The 21,985-nt window shown below is 39.9% G+C and overlaps 1 protein-coding gene across 1 annotated transcript in view; it reads left to right on the top strand.

The window, feature by feature from the left end:
- Positions 1 to 20,708, top strand: part of ADAMTS14 (ADAM metallopeptidase with thrombospondin type 1 motif 14) — a 602,768-nt gene extending 582,060 nt beyond the window's left edge. The window contains exons 19-22 of the mRNA XM_078640432.1: positions 1,735 to 1,942; positions 10,407 to 10,536; positions 15,382 to 15,495; positions 20,128 to 20,708. Of these exons, the coding sequence (XP_078496558.1) occupies positions 1,735 to 1,942; positions 10,407 to 10,536; positions 15,382 to 15,495; positions 20,128 to 20,708 (1,033 nt within the window). The remainder of the gene's footprint in view (positions 1 to 1,734; positions 1,943 to 10,406; positions 10,537 to 15,381; positions 15,496 to 20,127) is intronic.
- Positions 20,709 to 21,985: the final 1,277 nt, after the last annotated feature.

The raw sequence follows: 21,985 nt of genomic DNA, 5'->3' as shown, positions 1-21,985 counted from the left end.
TTTGAACTATAAGTGTAAATCATTGAGTCTTCTTGTAGGGCAATATCTTATTAGGCCATCAGGACCCCTGGGGACCATTGCTTGAGCACTAAGTCATAAATATGTAGGTATACACTGAAGATCATTAGAAAGAATTGTGACTAAGCGAGGTCTCCATAAGTGATTAGTAGGGGGGAATGAGTTGAGTCAATCTTGACAAATGATGTGTGTGCATAAGAAAGTTGAATATTCTGATAACCATGTGAGGTATGCCCTTGCAAGACAGAAGGAGAGTAGGACTTGGTGGTTGTGATGACCTCAGCCACTATTGAAGAATTTATATTCTATCGACTGCATTTCTTGATAACATGGGGCCCAGTGACTACTTATCAGCAGTTGGGAAATGGCTAGGTGTCTTTAAGCAGTCTGCATGAGTGCTCAGGAGTTGTGCAGGCGCTATGACCTCATACAAGGATCTCCAGAAAGCTTTCGGAAAGCTGACTCTTCCATGTTTTAGACTTTTTCGCTTCTTGCCTTTAATATTAGTGCCAGAATGCTCACAGACATTTGTGCACTTTATAAATTGAAAGGGAAAGAGAAAATGCAGTGTTTGATAATTCTACTCAGTTAAAGAGGCAAAGTTCCCAGACGAAATGCAAATACATTTATCCAGTTTGCCGCGATTCGTCCAGTGTCTTTTCTTGGGTCCCTGGATGCAGGGCAGGAGTTTAGTGGTATTGAACCCGTGTGACTGGGTTTCTAGTTCAAAAACGACTAAGCTAAAAATCTCACCACTGAAACACTAGCAGGGGTCAGCCCCATATAAAAAATGTAGTTTAAAATGGCAAAGTCCAGGTCACGCAATGTTTCAGTGTCTAGTTAATGGGACTGTCAGGATAGTGGAGATGAAGCGATTGATGCACTGGGAACAGTTCAGGGAGTTTTCATTTGAGGACCTTACCAGTCTGGCAACCAATGCAGGGATCATGGGTGCTGGAGTGGGACAGACACCCACAATAGAGTACCATAGCGTACCACACTTCAGAGACCTCTATCTCGGTTGAATGGGCATCCATTCACGCCTGGCACTTTAAATCAAGGTCCAGTCGGAGCTAAAATAGACATTCAATGGGACTGTAAGGTCTAGAATCAACATTCCATTGGTCATGGCTTTATAGTGACCAGCCACTGTCAACATGAAGCTTCCAGATGGGCCTGGGATGAAGAAGAAATAATTTTTCTTTTGCATGCAGGAAAATCTCATAAATAGTCAGAGATGAACCTGGGATGACCACGAGCGATGCATGCTCACCAAGCTCACGGTTCTTGAATTTGTCATGCATCTCATTGACACTCTGGCCACTCTTATAGTTCTTTGATCAGCGAGGGCCTTCTGGAAGTATGACACCATGATAGGATATTTCTTTAGGAAATTTTAAGCAGGTAACGAGGTCTTCAATATAGAGGGATTGGAAGGTGTGCTACGTGTGCACCCACACAGTTGCTCAGTTTTAGACAGCATGTGTATTTATTGTGCATTTTGTCTGTTTAGGTTATTTTGGCCACTTCAATACAACTGTGTAAAGATTTATTTAGCAGATCTATATGCTACATTTGTAGACATATTCAAAGTTGTGATATCACGGTATGGCAGTTTGGATAATTACTGGGAAATGGTTTTTCCTTACACAATGCGCATGTCTGCTAAGAGTATTTCTTTTTATAGTAATGGGTTTGTCATGATTTCCTTTACAGATGGGTGGCAGGGGAGTGGGGAACCTGCAGCAAATCTTGCGGCAAGCTTGGAGTCCAAGCCCGGCTAGTGCAGTGCATTCAGCACCTACAGAATGGCACAAACCGGACCGTTCACACAAAGTACTGCACGGGGGAGCGGCCTGAACTACGCAAGCCTTGCAACCGCCTACCATGTCCAGCCCAATGGAGGATGGGCGCCTGGTCCCAGGTGAGGCCGTATATTCTTAGGAAAGCATATAAAACTCTTCATCAAATGGATGCACTCCTCTGTGGATAGGAAATCATAGTAATCCATACAAACATAAGTTCATAAGAATCCATACAAACATAAGTGCCGTTTGTAGTGCATATGAATCTTAAGATGTGGCAAGGACTGGAATACAAGGGGTAGGTGTCTAGACAGGGCCCATTAAATGGCACAGAGCAACAAGATATATTTTTAAGTAAACAACAGCATCTCAAAGTAGGGAAGTAATTAGAGTAAATGCAAAAGATAATTAAAGAAGCTAATTATATTAATGCTTATAACGTGAGAGGAACCTTATTCTCAGGTACAATACAGCCGAGCAATTTACTTATTTAAATGGTACATGGTAATTCATGAATTAGCCTGCATTCATAAAGGAGAGGAGAAAGAAAATCAGAATAGCAGCATATGAACACTGCAATTAGCAACTTCAGAGATACGCAAAGAGACGCAAAAGGAAATAATGGAATACATGACTATCACATGATATAACCTTACAGTAAATGAACAATGTATATCCAAGTTTAAAAAACATTATCCATTTCATTGAAGGGAATTGGGCCACATTTTAATTCAGTAGTTCTCTCTTCATTGCCCTCTGCAAACAGCTTCAGCATCTGATCCACATTTTCAAGGCACTTAACTTTGCCATTATTTCTTAGTGAGGTCCAATAATGAGGTGTTAACGTTGTATAGTTGTGTACGAGCTGGACCACGATGCACATGAGCTTTAGTGAAAAGAAAGTCTGGTGTTCTTCTGTGTTATCTGCTAAAAAAGTCTTTTTAACTTTTTATGTTTTATGAGAATGTCACATTTTTTTAGAATGACCCAATGATAAGTCATGCATAGCATTAACAATGGATATATATCGTGAATGTTTTTCAATAGTCTCGGAAAATACTCCATATGTACCTTGAAAATCCAATGCAGGTAAGTACTTTCCTGCGTGGCCTCATCAAAGGGTAACTTATCTTTCTGTTCAACTTCCTGTTTACATGGAGACTTTAGGAAAAAAGAGCCAGAAGTGTTTCAAGCGTCCTCATGATTTAGAACTTTTATTTAACGATGGCGCAACTGCATCCGTCTGTTCCTGGCACCCGACTCAAGTCTACTGCAAAATTTTCCAAGACTATTAGGATCCCTCCCCTCCTTATAGCAACCACAAGGCCCATGTATCCAGGCTACTCTAAAATATATTCATCGTCCTGAAGAAGACCCTGGGTGATGTCTTGCAATATCACTCTTTGAATAGGTGTCAAAACGTTGACGTATAGATCAGGCATTCCATACTAGTATTCCACATATTGGTGCTAAATAATAAGGCTATATGTGTTAATGTATATACTAAGTCTATATGGATGCAGAATTAAGTGTTTACTTCTATGTGTATTGTGAATTTTAATTGTCAATGTTAAATGTTTGGATTGTGTTCTATATATTTATATGGTACATATTTATGTATGTAATGATATATGTTGTTGAACAGTCTTGTGATTTTTACATATTTGTACATGTAGTGTTTTATACGATATATGACTTTTAATATATCGGTCACATTTTGAGTCTATAACATCAGTCTTATTATTTTTTTGTCTGTATGGTATTCAATGTTGACTGTATACCATTGATTAGTTTTCCTAGTGGTCAAGATAAATGCAAAGAGCTTTGAAGCAATTCTACCTTTCTTGACAGAACCAACCATTAGCATATACTGTTTTAGTTCCCCTTGTTCCGCTTTTCTCTGGACCCTGACCCGCCATCTTGCCCATTCCCTCGTCCTTTAACCCTTTTCCCTCATTTCCCCCTTGACGATCCTCAAATGTTTCTTCCGTTTTCTGATTTGCCTTCTCTCCATACCCGTGTATCCCTCTAACCCTCCCTTGGTGCTGTGACTGCATCCCCCTCCGACCCCACTTAATGGAACTCAGCTTTTCTGTATATAAAGATAACTCTAATCACTAGTATATGAAGTAGACCTTTGTACTCTCTACCATTCCTATGTGACTCTTAGAGTATATCCATTTGTATCCCTTCCCTATGTATATAGATATAACTCTAATCACTAGTATATGCAGTAGACCTTTGTACTCTCTACCATTCCTACGTGACTCTTAGAGTATATCCATTCGTATCCCTTCCCTATGTATATAGAGATAACTCTAATCACTAGTATATGCAGTAGACCTTTGTACTCTCTACCATTCCTACGTGACTCTTAGAGTATATCCATTTGTATCCCTTCCCTATGTATATAGAGATAACTCTAATCACTAGTATATGCAGTAGACCTTTGCACTCTCTACCATTCCTATGTGACTCTTAGAGTATATCCATTCGTATCTCTTCCTTGAGTGACTTTACATCTTGTACATTTGCATTTTTTTCTGTTTGTATCTTTTATGTAACGCATGTAATCCGTAGTCCTTATGTTTTGCAACTGGTTCTTATGTAAAGCGCTCTGATACCTTCGGGTAAAGTTTGCGCTGTATAAAATCGCATTAAATAAAAAAAAAAATTAAAAAAAATTATGCCACAGGTGCCTCAAAAGAAGTGACGCACTGGCGTGCAATGGGCTTTTAAATGTGGCCCTCAGTTTTGATTAGACTTGTGAATCCTATCAGGAAGTGTTTTTGTCTGAGAACTCCGTTTTAAAACTTCTTGGTATGGCAGTGGTGATTCCTTCGGAACAGACTCCAATCGTGGAAATTAGTGGAATGGCAGTGGTAATTCCTTGGCATTAATAACCTTTTACCCAAGCAATGACATTCCATCGCGTTTCAAGTATTAAATTACTGACCGTATGTAAATTGCGATTCTCCTATTAACATGACCAGAGCATCTGGATTTCATTAAAGACACGGAGGCTAACATTATGCATTAATCCTTTTAATGCAGCTCTCACACAGCTGCTTACGTCACAAAGGTAAGAACAAGAATTAGGTGACATCATAGTATCCATAAAGGCCAGGTGCCAAGGGAGATCAGCCTCTTTTAAATGCCTCGAGTGACAGGAGAAGTTGAAACGGAGGAACAAAGCTTGAACTTGAATGAAGAACTGGAGACCATCTTGAATTCCAAGTAGATCCATCAGTTAGAATTGTCTGAAATGGAAAGACGAGGTAAATCAGGAGGAGGAAGGAAAATGTCTTCATGAGAAGCATGAACAACAACATCACAATAAGAGGGCATGAAAATGTTGTAAAACAGATTAAATAATTGTAAACCAAAATAAATAACAATTCACAATTACCCTCAGGGAGGGACGGGAGGGATAATGTTAGCCTCCGTGTCTTTAATGAAATCCAGATTCTCTGGTCATGTTAATAGGAGAATCGCAATTTCATTACAAGACAGGAGGCTACATTATGCATGTTGGTAGCCTTGAATAACTGCATCAGAAACTTAAATCAGGTCACAGTGTCTCCTGCTGAATTGTTTTTTTTCGCAGAAGGCGCTGGAGCACATATCATCATCATGACTGCGGGGGTACACGGGCTGCATACCAAGCAACTGAGCACCAGCCTCCATCGGTCATACGTCCACAAACACAGCAGTGACCTCACTCTCCGATACAGCACTGACACACTTCACCAAAACAGACCGATATTACAGGCGCGCCTACATCTCTCACACACGCACATCATTGGACCACCACTACTCCACGGTTTGACACCCTAGAATTGGAAGTGGGATAGTGAAGATTGACTATGAAGAATAACATCTATATGCCTCAAAGTCTCGCTAAAGAATGCCCTTGCGAGGTCATATCTGTTAGTAATGGCCATTAGACCTGACAGTTACGATTACTGACATCTATTGTGTCTTGTCTTTGAGTAATAGTTTGCGGCACACTGCCTACGATGGAAGACTGCATAGCGAATGTGCTGCTTTTAATACGCCAACCGATGTACATGTGTTTTTATGAGAGACGTTTGTGGGGCAGGCGCAAAAGCATGCCTTTTGCTGCTTCAAGTGAGGAATCCAGTTTATGTCCAAGATTGCTACACATTGCCCATCCCCCTGTTGTTCTTTGCTTGCTAGGGTGACTGAAGTATATCACTTGTGGGAAAGACTGACTCCATAGTAGGTGTTGGCATGTATTTCTCTAGCCGTGCACAGGGAGTAACCAAACCTCACCTGCCAGCCCCTCACAGTTTGCAATAATGAAGTGGTTTGGATGTTTCTTCAGAGACCAGGTTTCCACTCCGCCTGATTGTACCTGTGAAGCATTTCCCTGCTAACTTCCTAAACAGAAAAATCTGCTGTCTTCCAGACTTGATTTTGTCTGACTTCGGGGATCTGCCTCGACGTGACGTCTGCGCAGCTAGTGATCTTTGAGGCGCAGTCGTAAAACGTGGAGCGGCCTCTTTTATGCTGGAATGTGAGCCTGGTTAAGGGGCAGTTTGCAGCCCCTAATTCCAGCCACATGGCCTTCAACGCCGTACGTATGTCAGAGAGGATCAACAGGGGATGTGATGGGTCAGTGGTAGTGTCGGGCCAGGGGTGGTAGTGTGAAACTGGTAATTAATGGCCCCTTTCAGTGCTTTGTACGTGCGCATATATTATGTTGTGCGGCGTGGGTCTGCGCCATTAAACATTCAGATTATAGAGCACAGCTTCCCAGATGGGCTGAAAAAAGGGAGTTGCGAGCGCCATAAAAAGAAATAGGTTAAAACATATGAATTAAGCCCAGACATGCTGACATTCAGCTGGGATGTTTGTGAACCATTCCTCAACCAAGAGGTCAAAGGCATCTGGAAGAGATTTCATTTGTATAGTTGATGATATGTGGTTTCTCCGCGGAGCTGAAGTGCTCCACATTTCAGCAGAGACTCCCATCTAAGGCATTGAGGGTGGACTTTGAGGGTAGAGCCACAAGATTTGAGTTGTAGGAGGTGGCGTGAAAGTGGAGTCTGATAAAAGCAAAACAAAAATGAATGCGGATATAGATACTTTTAAATTATAGTTCAATAAGTATAAACAATAATGGTGGCAGTTTCTCATGTCTCTAGCTCTAATTGAAAGTTTACAAGCATTGGCCGCGCGGCTGCAAAAGTGAAAGTGATCGCGATCGCCGCTGCGAGCTATGCGATTAATGAGCATGACGAGGAAAGCCAGATGGCGCCTCTGCCCGTAAGCGTACGCCTGCGCGCGTCACCGCAAGCTCTAGGCCACAGTGGTAGCATTTTCTGAAGCCCACTTACTGAAAGTCTCGCCAGAGCAGCGCATGTGCTAGCTCAGGCGAGACCTAAAAAGACCTCAAATTGGGGGTGAGCTAGATCTTCTTTTGGTTGCTAGGGAAGCTGCCTGAATTCTTTTTGATTTACCGGACATATGGACTTAGACTATTTTCCTGATCGTGCTCAGTATAGCTTCTATTCTATTCATCTACTGTAGCTTGGTCTGGTGGCTAAGTGGCCAAATGCATCCACACCAGGGGCATGTGTTCGATCTCATGGTCACAGATTCAAATACAAGTGGGTCCACTCAGCCTTTCATCCATTTGAGGTTGATAAAATGAGTACAGTTGGGTAACAATAAGCATCCGTTATTCAGCGCCTTGAGACCCATGGGTGATAAGTGTGCTTTACAAATACACATATTATGTTATTACTGCTAGTCTTTATAGCAATTGATTTTCTATGTTTGATTTATTGAATTGACCTATACTTTTGCCTTCTGCATTGTCATTTAATATTTTAATAAACCTTCATTGTTTCCTTAAATTGTGCAGCTCAAACTCCTTTTTGAGTCACTCGTTTCTTTTCCTATTGATTGTATTTTTGCTTATGCAATGCTGTTTTGATTCTTGTCTTTAGTGACATATTGCTTCATCTATTCTTGCGGTCAACACCGTCACCTATCCCGCATTCCGGCATTACTATTATGCGGTTTATGTAAATGATAGCACACCCGCACTCTCTGTCCACTAGTTTTATGATGTGGACTAGCTAGATACAAGAATAGGAAGTTTGATACTTATTGTTCATTGAGTTTATTTGCCAGTTCTTTTCTAACATTCCCAGAACAGCTGCAAATCTATGATTATTAAATCTAAGTTGCAGCTTTGCAAGGGCTGTGCTGTGGGAAGGTCCAAGGGTACAACTAGGTTGTTTGCAACCACAAAAAAGGCTTTTTGGTTTATATGAACCCCAAATTGCAAATCGGCCACACGTTACCAAATCACAGTTTGACTTTGGGACTACACACTGAATCAGTATTTGGAAGGGGCATTTTTAAGGTATCCTTTCCAAATGCTGATTCACAGTTGGATATATTGTAATAATAATAATAATAATAATAATAATCCATATTCAGTTTTGATTAAAAAATATAAAAGTACATTAAAAATAAAATCATAAAGAGCAATAAAATAAATAAGAGGAGATAGCTCTAAAATACCAGGTAGAACTCAAATCATACATCTTATTACATTAGGACAATTAATGATAAACCCAGGACTTATATGGTATTCAAAACTGTGGGATATAATAATGTTTTGCAACTGAATCCCAGTTGCAAATCATGAATGTTTTTCTGACGACTGAAGGTGATGGCAAGGGGTCTTCAATGGACCCCCTTCCCCTTTATTAATGTTGACAAAAATATCTCCTGTTGACTACTGCCTACTCTTAAAAAGGGTAGGTTAAACATTTCTTTTTTTCTTAACCCATCTCGCTTTTCTTCAAGGAAAACAGCTGCATTTTTGTAAAAAAATGCTTTATTTCAAAGCAGCCACAGACATGCTGGTCTGCTGACTCCAGCAGGCCCCCATACCTGTGATGGCCGTGAATCTTAGTGGGTTCCAATTTGCAACCTTCCATTTTAATATTTATAAGGTAGGTTGAATTGCTACCCACTACAATTCTGCTCTTTACAAGCTGACCGGTTTGTTCATTGGTACACAATTCTGCACATTGGAGAGATCAAAAGGTTTTGGAAATATTATTTTCGTTTTATCACCTTTGAACTCTCTGTGAAAAACATGTTGGCTCCTCTTGATGAAAATATTTCTTCACTGTTTGCCTTATGTATATATATTTGAAATAGGTTTGTTTGATTTAGTTTCTAGTAGTGTTGAAGTGTGGGTTCAAGAATAAGGGTGCAGAATTTATATGCAATGCTTATTGCTCATTTTGTAATACATCTTTGAAAATTTTTCAAATATACTCTCTCCTCAGAGACTGATTTCCATGATATATTTAACTGTGCATGAACATGGGCATTAGAAACTATTGGGACTTTTTAAGGATTTTGAAATCTGATACTGCATTAGCACATGCTGTGGTGTGCTCAAAATTTCTTTTTGCAATGTGGATTAAACGTATGTATTTGGTAAAGGAAGTTACATAGCCACTAGCGATTTCTTTTTTCTGGCTATAAATTTTATTGTATCAATGTTGGATGTTTTTTTTTTCCTCTTTTAAAAATTATCGTTCGTTGATTCTTAAAATGTTTAAATTATATTTTTACTAATTTTTAATTTTTATGATTGATTCCCTTGCACCTCTATTGCGACCCTTTTGTAAAATGTTTGAGTTTATAGTGAAATGAAACTGCAATCATCCATGCTGACATTGATTATGTTTTAATGTATTGTCTAAATTTACTTTGTGCTTTTTGGGCTGAAATAGCCGCAATAAAGCTTAAATGATGATGATGATGATATATTTAATTTATACATTGAAATATTCTTTTAAACAACCACTCTTCTCTGCCCCAGGACATTGTGTTGTTTAGTATATATCTGTAAATAGGTCGGTTTGCAATATGAAAATGGATTCAGTAAAATTTGCAACCACTTTTATCATCTCCATTCTTAGTACATCTGTCCCAAAATTCCATGGTGGCTGTTCTGTTCCTGTATATACTTTTCAAGGATAACAAAAGCTTGATACTGAAACAGACTCTACACAGTACTAGTGTACCAATCATTTTTAAGATTGTTTTCTGTCATTCTACAGAGGCATTGCAAATTACTCCAAGCAATGTCCTTCAGATCAGCTATTTTCAAATATTGATGTGGGTTGGTGATGTTGGGATGTGTGGGTGTTTTTGTGTGTGTGTGTGTGGGGGGGGGGGGGGAGAGAGAGAGAGAGAGAGAGAGAGAGAGAAAAAAAGTTCTTGCTTTCTAGAGTCAGGGATACTCTTCTGATCCCTAAAGAAGGGCCTAGAAGACCATATTCATGGTTGAAGGCGTGCATCAACTATTTGCCAGTTTTTACTCTGTTTTGTCTTTCCTATCAGCAGTTGTTTGTCTAATCCCTCATCTGCAATTATCAGCTGGTGGGATATTGTTACACCCACCACTTCATAATGATGGCCATGAGCTATTGTAAAATAACATTTTGTAAAGTATGTATAATTCATTCTCAGTTTTTTATGTGTTGATTCCTTTAATTGTTTTGTTGCTGATTGTCCCAGTGCTCAGCTAGTTGTGGTGAAGGGATCCAGCAGCGCCAGGTGGTTTGCAAAGCCAGCGATAACAGCATTGGGCAGTGTGACAACGAGAAGCCAGAGACCATTCAAGTCTGCAAAGCAACTGCATGTCCAGGTAACAGAAACATAGATTTCACCTCAGAACACCATGACCTGGGACAAATTCAAACTTGTTATATTGTATTTGGGTTAGGTTTAAATATTCCACTTTAGCGTTTCTGCTCTGGCAGCTGCATTATGTCATAATGGATCTGCTTTTAGCTTTTTACATTTTCACTCTACTTTTGTGGCACAAAATCCAGTATTTTAATCAAATTTAAATGTATGGGGTTGAAACATTATTAAGAAACAAGTCCAAATATAAAGATATTTTGCGAAAGGATATTAATAATAACTTAATAATTTCTGGTTGAGAAAGTGCAAATAGAACATTTTTTGTCTGTGGCTATTGACAATAACATATTAAGATTTGTTTTAAATTCTTTCTTAAGGACTATGCAGAATATATCATTGCAGTACACAGATGGAACATATAATACAGGCCAGAATTTCAAAATAAGGGCCCTATAAACAATGACCTTGAATTGAGATACTGAGAAGTAATAAAATTTGATATTCAATGATGGAAACTATGTTAAAATGAAATTGTTTTAAAAAATATTTTAGTAGTATAAGACACCATGTCGATATAAACAATTAATATATTAAAAAACAAAACAATGTTTGACATTCATTATTTTTAAATGCAGTTCCTTAAAACACGATTTAATGTACTTTCCCATAGCAATTTAAACTAATACAGTATCGTACAAAATTTTGAAAATACTATCAATGCAGTAAAATTGAGGATAATTAAATAAACGAAAGACATATCTGGATGGCTCAACAGCACATTATTGAAATCCACTTTCAGTCCCCCTTATACTCCTTCATCACCCACAGCTGACTTATAGCATTTACGCAAAAGGGGGGTTCCTCAACTCTTACTTTTCAAATCCTATTACTAAATCTAAGCGCTTGTGTTTTAAATAGCTGAGCAGACTGCATTGTCATGCATATCAGTACCTACATGAGGGAGACAAGTTCCCAATACCAACTCTGGCTCCTAAAAATGAACAAACTGTATTTCACACTGTGACTTCAGATCAGTTATGCATGCCCTTATACCATCCTCAATAGGGAATGGAAATGGCCTCTTCCTAGGCATTTACACATTCTGAACTGCCATACTGAAATCATTGCACCATGCTACTACTTGATTGACCTTCAAAACCCATCACTTTGATCATTTTACTGCATTTCTGCCTTTTCAATGCTTGCCTCCGCCACCCACAGATAAAAATCAGGTTTTCAAGTCAGCATATCTGGTGCACACAACACTTTTCCATTATTCATTGAAGCACTCAAATGATGGAATTTCCATCTTTGTAAAGATTTCTAGAGCTTAACAGATGGATAGCAAAATGATTTGCCACCCCATCTAGCGTACATGATTTTGTGGATAGCACATTGACTGTGATAGGGCCTATTGTTTGAGACTGCACCCAGGACACCCATTTAGAGGTGCACCATGCCGCAAATGGGAATAGCGCTCTCTATACGTAACAGGTCCCTAGAAAGCCAAAGGCCCTATTTTTATTATTTAGAACATTGTCATCCTCTTTGAGGTAAACAAAAGGAAAAACACCATTTTTATATAACGGAAATCAAAGTCTGAGGGGCCTACTTTTTGTGACTGGTACATGCAATCTTAGTGACTGCTTTTTTAACGTGCTACCCATTTAGGTGTTATAGAATTGCCACAGCTGCTCGTGCATCCCCTCCCATAATGCTGATTGCACCAGTTATAAATGTGTGCAAGTGCAGTCTCAAGAGGGTGTTCCCTCATTTGCAGGGTGGTGTGGCTCCATCCAAATGAAGAACCTTTTTTGCCTCTGCACCCACGCCTCATTACAGATGCGCCTGCAGAGGCAAAGGCATAATCCAGAGGCGAACTTACTCTTTATCACAGAGAAGTGGTGCAGTCAGTGCATCACCCATGGGCACCCCATGGAAGGGGATCCTATGGGCACCACTGACAACCACCTACAGGCAGGTGCAGTCACTCACTGAACCCGCCTGGTGGGGGTATCTCTGCCTCCCTTTAAAGTGCCCGTAGGATTGCCATCTGCACAGTGAAGAGCAGACTGGCAGCTTCCAAATGCCAGTCCATCTTCCGCTAATACGCTACCCCAGTGTTTACTATTGCCCTGGGGATAGCACAAGGACCGAGATAGGGAATACTGTTCCATTATGCACCCAGCGCACCCATTTCAAAGTGCGCTGTGGTGTAAACAAGAATGTCTATGAATGTAGGCGGTGGGAAAAGGGAACCCACAGTGATTTTCCAGCCACAAAAGTGATTCAACAAGAAAACTTTTTGCCCAGAACATTACTCTGTCTGTTCATCAACACCTCTGTGAGTGTTATAGAGTCTATTAATAATGAAGCTCCCATGTTTAACTAGAACTGCGTCCATATATTTCCCTTTATACAATCCATGATGCTATTATATCTGAGATGCCCAATGGGGTCCAGTACATACTTAATGAATTTGTATCCTTCCATGTAGAATGGGCTCTCATATTAAATCAACTAAGATTGGGGCAATTAATCCACTCCTGTTAGACATAATCTTACAATCACTGAGAAACAAATACGGATTGGTATTAACTTTAACTATTTCAGGCTCAGTTTTCTTCAGTGTGATGCCAAAGATATGGACTCCATGTAATGTACAACTGCATTAATGTATAGGTAGCCACAGTCTATGGATTTGTTATAAGCATATGGATGCTTTGCTATCAGTCCAAATGTAGATGTCTGTAGAGATCAGGCATCTTAAGATCCCAGAATGGAGTGTTTCTCTGGAAGTATGGGGCTATGCTACACACTCACTGCAAAACTTTATTGAACAGTTACCCTTGCTGTTCAAAGGTACAACATCATTACTGTTGCATTTCAAACTTTGGCCCTTATCATGATGGTGGGCGGACCACTATCGACAGGCCGTCCGTGGTGGTCCACTCGCATTCCATGGCATAAGTCCGACCGCTGCTTTACAATGCAGCTGGTTGGACCGCAGAGGTCAGGTGTAGGACTGCTGCCTCTGACAGGATCAAAGATCCCTTCAGGACAGCGGTCGGATTCTTAACCCCACAATGGAGGCAGTGACTGTGCAGGCACTACCGTAGGGATTAGGATATCCTTTTCCGCCTGCCTGCTCATGGCAGTCCCACTGTCATGAAAAGACAGATCGAAAGGGACTTTAGCGCCCTCAAGCAGGGTCCCCGTCCAGGGGGATATTTGTAGTGCCCCCCACACATCCATGTACCTTGTGCTAGGCAGCCTTTTTCTAGTGTGGTTTGTGCCGCAGCCCTTTTCCTGGGCAGCAGCACAAGCAGCAGTAGAAAAGAGCCCTTTGAGACTGTCTTCCATGGCGGTCCTATCATAATAGGTCAGGTGGGACTACTGACTCATTGTCAGGCGGCCACCTGCCCGATACGATGGCAGTTGGCGGTCCAGCCGAATAGTGCAGGTGGGACCGCCGACTCATTCTCAGACGGTCACCTACCGATACAACGGCGGTCAGGCCGACCACCATAGTAATGAGGGTCTTAGTGTTTGTGATGCTAGCCTTGAGACATTTTTACACCATTTAATCCTTTGGATTGAAATTTGGTTTAGCCAAAAGCTGACTCCTGATAAGTCTACTCTAAGAGGCGTCTTAAAGGGGCCATATAATGAAACACTTTATGTTACCCAGTCCAGAAGTGCTACAAAACGCCAACAAGAAGGATTATAGAATGCTGCTTTGTGCTGCTTTGCTTGGGACCTCCGCTTTAGTTTTGAGACACATACTGACATAATTCTCTAATTCGCTGCCCCCAGAGTTTGCAACTGGCATGGCATCATACACCTGATGGCACCTTTATCTCTCTCAGGTGTATTTTCCTTACCATGGTTTAGACTTATTCATAAATGTAGGCCAACAAATGATATGGCCTTCACTTAAAACAATACAAAGTTCGTGCCTGCCAGGCTCAAGATGCCTGCTATACCCCCACACTGCTTACGTCTTCATTAGAAGTCTGCACAGGGCATTGATCATGACCTATAGGAACCTGAACCATTTCAGGCACCAAATCTATATGCACAATTCTGGGTTGGTATTGTCACGCCAAAAGAGAGGGTTAGAAATTAAGAAAGAAGTAGCCTTGAAAAATGGTGTGCGCTACAATTGCTCGACACATGCATTTTCGAATATGCTGCGTGTAGAATGTTACAATTTGAAGATAGAAGTAAGGCTTCTATTTCACAATTTTGGGGCAAAAGATTTCCATGCATTATATGGTCTGTGTGCAACAACAAAACAACTTTGTGTGGCGATTGCATTTTTAAGATTTCTAAAGACAGCTTTGTTTATTCAAGTGAAATATGTAGCACTAGCACTTTATTTACTACTCTAGATTATAGAATAAATGCCCTCCCCTATAATGCTTTCACCTTATTGTTTGGGATTATATTCCAAACTCCATTTTTAATTGCTACAGTGTCATATTATGTCTATCCACGATTGTGCCACAAAATGTCAGACCTCCAGGTTCATTGTGCTAAATGTGTGCTCATCAGGGAGTTTCCTTTAGGAATGGGTACGGACATGTGGCAATGTTTAATTCCCCAAGATCACTGGCTACTTAGGAGACATCTGACTGCTGATGGTCTCAGGTTTGCCCGGATCATCCGATAAATCATTGACTTTAATTGTTCATGACTGCATTAACTAAGTATGGTACAGAGTTCAACCTGAGAAATAAGAGAGACGATCAGTTGTATCTCAAGTCATTTAGGCACTTCAGCAGTGATGAGTTACCTCTGCCATTTTTGACCACTGTGTTGTTTTTGTTTTTATTTTTGACAGGAAAGCCTCCAAGTCTTGCTTCAAACATAGACACCAGTGATCTGGTTACTCCAAAAATGCAGTGGGTGCCACCTCCGAATGTTCAAAAAAATCCTGTGAACAAAATATCTTCAAGTAAGTTTCTGATCCTACCAAACCTCGACTCTATAGATGGGCAAACCTCTTCCACTCATTGTTTAGTGTTACTTACTTCTTGGGGTAGAGTGACGTCTTGAAGTACAGAGTTAGGGGCTCAACTCCAGGTACATTCGATATAGGATCTGTACATGGAAATATAAGTATTATTTCCAAATATGTTGTGTCAGGATACTATCTAATTCACAGATGTGTAACGATGGTGTGCATGAGCTAAAGCCATCTAGATTTTCAGGAGAAGCTCTAGCCATTTTCGTGTTTCCAATTTCGGTCCAGTGTATGTGCATTTTTCTCAAGTGAATATCTGTGAAGTCTGGTATAGCTCTGGATCTAATGAACAGATGATGTGCACCCCAATGTAAGAAAAGACTATATATAAGAGATTCCAACTTTTTGCCAGAGCAATATGTAGCACATATTGATCGTAAATCTTTTTTTGTTATTCATCCAATGACTCTTAGGTCTTTTAGAACCATGCTCAGGAGAAATACAAAATTTGACTCACACTGTGTCAATCTTGACTACACCGCCTTTCTTAAACCGTAGGTAGCGCTGTATTCCATTCCAGCTAAGAAAAATAAAGGTGCTTTAATGCGCCTGAAACAGATGACTAGGTGCCTCTACAACACCCTTGTGTAGGCCATTGCCCATTCCTCCCTTTCCTGCAAGCAGTCATCACCCCAGTAAGCGAGTGCGCGCTTTTATGATACCATTCTGAATTACAGCGCACAATTCTCTGGATACACATGACGATGATGCATTGTCTAGAAGTTATGGCACAACTGATTCTCTGATGCTTAATAATAGTAATTAAAAGGGATGCTCAGAGAAGTTCTAAAAGGCATAGGATGTTTTCTATTAATTAATTTCATTAACATTTTATAAATAATTGCTCCCATCTTGATAAAAGACCTTCAGTGTTTGCTTGCATTGCTCCCAGGCGTGTTAGTAGATATTATGGTACATGTGCTGCAAAAAAGAGTTTGTTAAACCTATAAAATCGTAATTTCGTATCACAATTCTCTTACATTAAAATACAGGCAACATTTAAAATGTTCCATCTATGCAAACTGTTTCTAGGCTCGGTGCCTAATACTATAGGCGTTCTTATTCTGAGCACTCGCTACATAATCTTTAGAGTTGAAGTCCAGAATTCAGACTCCCCTCAACTTTAACCTCATTGTCTCCGACTTAAGGGATACCATGTGTTGCTGTTTAGATACTCTGAAAGTGTGCTCCACATGCTATAAGATAATAAGATTTGTGATTGGGAGAGCGAGAGCCGATGTGGTGTAGCGGCTAATCTGCCAATCCTAGAATATAAGGACCTAGGTTCTAATCCTGTCTCCTGAATTTAACTGTGAAGTGCAGTGGTTGATTTGTAAAAAAAAAAAAAAAAGAAGTGCCTGGGCTCTCGGCAGGAGGCAACTTCAACCAGCCCATTTCTCCTGTTATTGCTGCCTAACACAGAACCGACGTAATGGCTAGAGCTGTCTACTTTGGAGCTGGGGAACCACATATGTTACTCAGGGGTTGATTTATAGTATGGTGGAGACATTAGCCTGTTGCAAACACAACAGAGTACTGTCCACCTCATTTAGAAGTGGGTGCATATCAGCTGTCATTGAGGGAGCCAAAACTCGGACCGCCTGATCTAGTATGGGTTGTTGGAGAAAAGATATCACACTGCCCACTCTATTTAGTTGATGGTCGGTTAGTTTTTTTTAAATTGTCCGTCACTGCCAGAAAACACCTTGTGGTGAGGGACAGAAAAAATAAAGACTCACACTCCCTGGAAGAAACTCCCAGGGTGTGTGGGTCATTAATTTTTTGTTTTTCTATAACAAACTCCCACTTTCAAAATGGACGGCAGATGTCCACCGAACATTTTGTTCCTCGATAGCAACCAGCCTTATGGTGGCTCCTATCAGGGTACAAAGATCACCGCTGGGCTTGCGGTGTGCTCTAAATTTGGTGAGCGGTAGTCCGTCGGAGAGGAGGACCTAATGTCCTCTGCCACCCTGATGGACTAAGTGTCATCCATCAAACTTTAAATCTGGCCCTTAGTTGCCTGTGCCTAGAATTGTAAATGTGATGTGATGTTGGTAAATTAAAATGTGTGATGTATGTGTGATGTAAAATACTCCTTTTCTACACTGCTATTTACATGTGGTTGTAATTACATATGTACATAGGCTGTAGGCATGGAAGAGAAATTAACGGGGATGTGTTGGTAGCTCAAATTCAATGAGTGGGAAAGTAGATTCAAAAAGTCAGGCAATGCAGGCAGTCTATTTGTGCTGGTGCCCTAATGTATCTCACTCCATGACTCAGTGCTGAAGGGGCATACATTCTAAAAAAGGGGGAGTTAGGTCCTGGGGCGCGAAGTTGGCTGGACCATCTATACTTGTACAAAAAAGAGATTGCGAACCTCACATTTCTTTTCTCCTCACAATTGAGGAAAACAAACCAAAATTACTATATAGTTTGTTCGGTATATCCACTTCATACCTTTTTAATTTTTATTTCATTATTTTTAGGTATTTCTTGTTTGAAAAAAACACAAAACATTAACACATTTTACACTTTCTACATAAATACAAATACATCAAAATTCAACACTATTCAACAATACATATATATACACTATACATTTCACAAAGACTTTTATCAACAATGAATTCGTTTTCACAAAATGCTCTCTGCCCAACAGACAAAGTCAACACGAAAAAATTTCTCATTCAATAAACAGCAACTTAATGCATTTCTAAACAGAAATGCATTAAGTTGCTGTTTATTGAATGAGAAATGTTTTCGTGTTGACTTTGTCCGTTGGGTAAAAATTTAACCAGAGAGCATTTTGTGAAAACGAATTCATTGTTGATAAAAGTCTTTGTGAAATGTATAGTGTATATATATATATATATATTGTTGAATAGTGTTGAATTTTGATGTATTTGTATTTATGTAGAAAGTGTCAAATGTGTTAATGTTTTGTGTTTAGAAATGCATTAAGTTGCTGTTTATTGAATGAAAAATGTTTTCGTGTTGACTTTGTCCGTTGGGTAAAAATTTAACCAGAGAGCATTTTGTGAAAACGAATTCATTGTTGATAAAAGTCTTTGTGAAATGTATAGTGTATATATATATATGTATTGTTGAATAGTGTTGAATTTTGATGTATTTGTATTTATGTAGAAAGTGTCAAATGTGTTAATGTTTTGTGTTTAGAAATGCATTAAGTTGCTGTTTATTGAATGAGAAATGTTTTCGTGTTGACTTTGTCCGTTGGGTAAAAATTTAACCAGAGAGCATTTTGTGAAAACGAATTCATTGTTGATAAAAGTCTTTGTGAAATGTATAGTGTATATATATATGTATTGTTGAATAGTGTTGAATTTTGATGTATTTGTATTTATGTAGAAAGTGTCAAATGTGTTAATGTTTTGTGTTTTTTTCAAACAAGAAATACCTAAAAATAATGAAATAAAAATTAAAAAGGTATGAAGTGGATATACCGAACAAACTATATAGTAATTTTGGTTTGTTTTCCTCAATTGTGAGGAGAAAAGAAATGTGAGGTTGGCAATCTCTTTTTTGTAGAAGGGGCATACATTTGCACAATTAAATTATGGCAACAGCAAAGCAGTGTCTATCTTAAATACTTGTTGCAATATTAATGTAAAAATATATTGAAAGCTTCACTCCAAAAATAAATTTAAACATTTTTCAAAACTCATTAGTGTCTTCTTGAAATACTGAGCCAACATTTATGTGTAGATGCAGTCCCTAATTTGTTAAAAGAAACTAAGTTGTGGTGCCCAAAGTGTTTATTTGTTAGTTCCACACCAGAGATACTGAATACCAAGGCTGCCTAGTCATGATTCCACCCACCCCTCTTTCATCTACCACCCTACACCTCCTGTTTCTTGCAGGATCTTTTCATCTTGGCATTCTCCTTTGTCACTCTTTTCCCTATTGTTCCCTCCCCCTTCTTTCTCATTTGTTTGCCCTTTTCTCTTTCAATTTGGATCAATTGATTTTATTTGAATGTTTATCATGAAATTTGTGTAGAAGGGAAACCAAAACCAAGTGTAATCTTCCACTCAAATAATGTAGAAACATTGTTGGGCCATGATCCTTACATGTTAAAGTTTATGTGGGAGGAGGGAGATGCAGAGGGAGCTGCTTGTTCTAGGCCCATCGTGATATCCCCTGATGCCCATCCTGGAATGTCAATTCTATATGGAATGTTGCAGAGCTTATTCTTTGTATGTGTGCATATGGATATCAGGTGGATGAGGAGTCGGAGTAGAAAGCTACCCGGCTCCCAACTGTGCTTCTAGATTTACACTTATCATCAATTATACTCTTCTTCTTGATAAAGGAGATACCTACATGAACACAAGTGTCCAGCATCTTTCCACAACATTACCAAAATATTTCATTCTAAATATTCAGCTGATCTTATGCACTTGATATGTTGAAGAGAGGCATCTTCTTTCACATGATAAGGCAGCAAGTCAAGCTCTCTATGCAATGAAGTATATACAAGTAGAAGTATCAATCATTCTATTGTTGTACACTCACTTATATTTTTTTCCTTTGCAGAGGAGTCATGCCAAGGGGACAAATCAATATTCTGCCAAATGGAAGTCCTTGTCCGCTACTGCTCTATACCTGGCTACAACAAGCTCTGCTGTGAGTCCTGTGGTAAAAAGACCTACACGACCAGCCTCCCGCCAAACTCTGAGCAAGCAGCTTTGGAGAACAGAGGCCCAGATGGGGCCATGATGTCAACTCCCTTCGTACAGACGCCCTCCCTCCCAACCGTTCGGAGCAAGCTGGTGACAGTGGCGACCAGAGTATCCGCACACATAAGTAGCCCACAGGCTGCCCAAGACCCTCAGAGTGGACCTGAAAGATCAGAAGCAAACAGGACCTCAATGGGAGAGCCTGTGGGCAGAAACATGTCTACTGTGGGCTCAGAGAGACAACTGAGTCAGTTTGCAGCAACGGCTGCTGGGCAAACCCCAGAGGAACTCTGGGACAGTCCTGCTTTTCTGTGGGAGAAAACGGCAGCTAAAAAGCACAATAAGGGCAGCTTGTCAATATCCCAGGATGCAACACGAAGGAGGAAGGAAGGAAACGACTCTCAAGGGGGGGCACGCAGGTCTCCTGTGGTGACATGAGTCCAGAGTTACCCATTAAAACTCTCAGGTGTATCGAGGCATTCATACGAAAGACAAGATCTCAAACAGTAGTAAACAACACCGGTTGTTTTATGCTTTGACTCTAGCACTTCCCAAATTTGCAAAGAACAAAGGAAGATCACTCTGGTGATCAATAGCTTAAAGAAATGATAGCCACTGTGCTTTGAGACAATGAAGCTCAGTTCAAGTTACCTCACAGTGCAACCTGACTGCACTTGATATTGTCCTAAATGTTCCATACACAGAAGGTTTAACAAAGTTCTTCTAACAAGTGGTGCTGTAAACACATGCTGTTGAGCTCATCCTTCATCAAGTGGTGCTGTGTTTGCTTTAATGGGCTATTCAGAACTCGGAATTGATCTTGGGTGAAGGAAGTGCTGCTGCACGGTGCTTTTTTTCCTGTTTCACCCCAGTATAGTCATGTTTGGTTCCCAAAAAGCACCCCTGACCACCAAGATATCCTTCACAGATTAAAATAGAAATTTGATGTAAGGTGGATACCAGCTGGATGGATGCCGGCCAGTCAAAAATGAGGCAAGCACACTCCTGTATTAACAACCCTGTTGCTTGTGCCTGACATACTCAAGGAACCATAAGTGCCTGTTACAACTAGAGATAGGGAGGGAGAAGGTCATCTCGAACCACCTAGAGCAATAGTGGGTGCATTAGATTTTAGATATTTGATGGAGACATTTTTCAGCTGCCTGTCCAACATGAAACAGATTTTTTTTTCAGCCAGGACAGCTTTGGGTCTGTTGTTGCCAGTCACTATTAGCATTATGGTTCTGTTTTTAATACACTCGACCATAGGCCTTTTGGAATTAGACATGCCCATTTCTTCAGCTTAAAAATGCAATTTCCAAAGTAGTAGAAACAAAAGTAGGAATGCGGGTAGTGGGCAATAATTTCACATTGTTATTTTGAACATCATTTCTTCTTGTTAAATCAGAACGTATTCGTACTACCCTCTTACCCCTCTTACGTAATGGTGAAATGTTCTGTATGAACACATTGAGATGAGAATTGCACCACTACTTCTGGGTCTACTTACTGAAAACCATGGGGTGAAAAGATTTGACAATGAATTTTGCTGTCCCTCCTTGACTGTTAAGAATCCGTAATAGTCTTCGGCAGGGACACATCATTTTCTGGGTGGGTAGAATGTGGCTTGCTGGGGAATTCGATCATTATTTAAGTAGTACATTAAGACCAAAATGTGGCTAGGGAAGACGAAACATTACTAGAACAACATTTTC

This window comes from Lissotriton helveticus, chromosome 5_1, assembly GCF_964261635.1.
Source record: "Lissotriton helveticus chromosome 5_1, aLisHel1.1, whole genome shotgun sequence".
NCBI lineage: Eukaryota > Metazoa > Chordata > Amphibia > Caudata > Salamandridae > Lissotriton > Lissotriton helveticus.
Note: the sequence above shows the minus strand (reverse complement) of the source record. Positions and strands in the feature narration are given on the sequence as shown.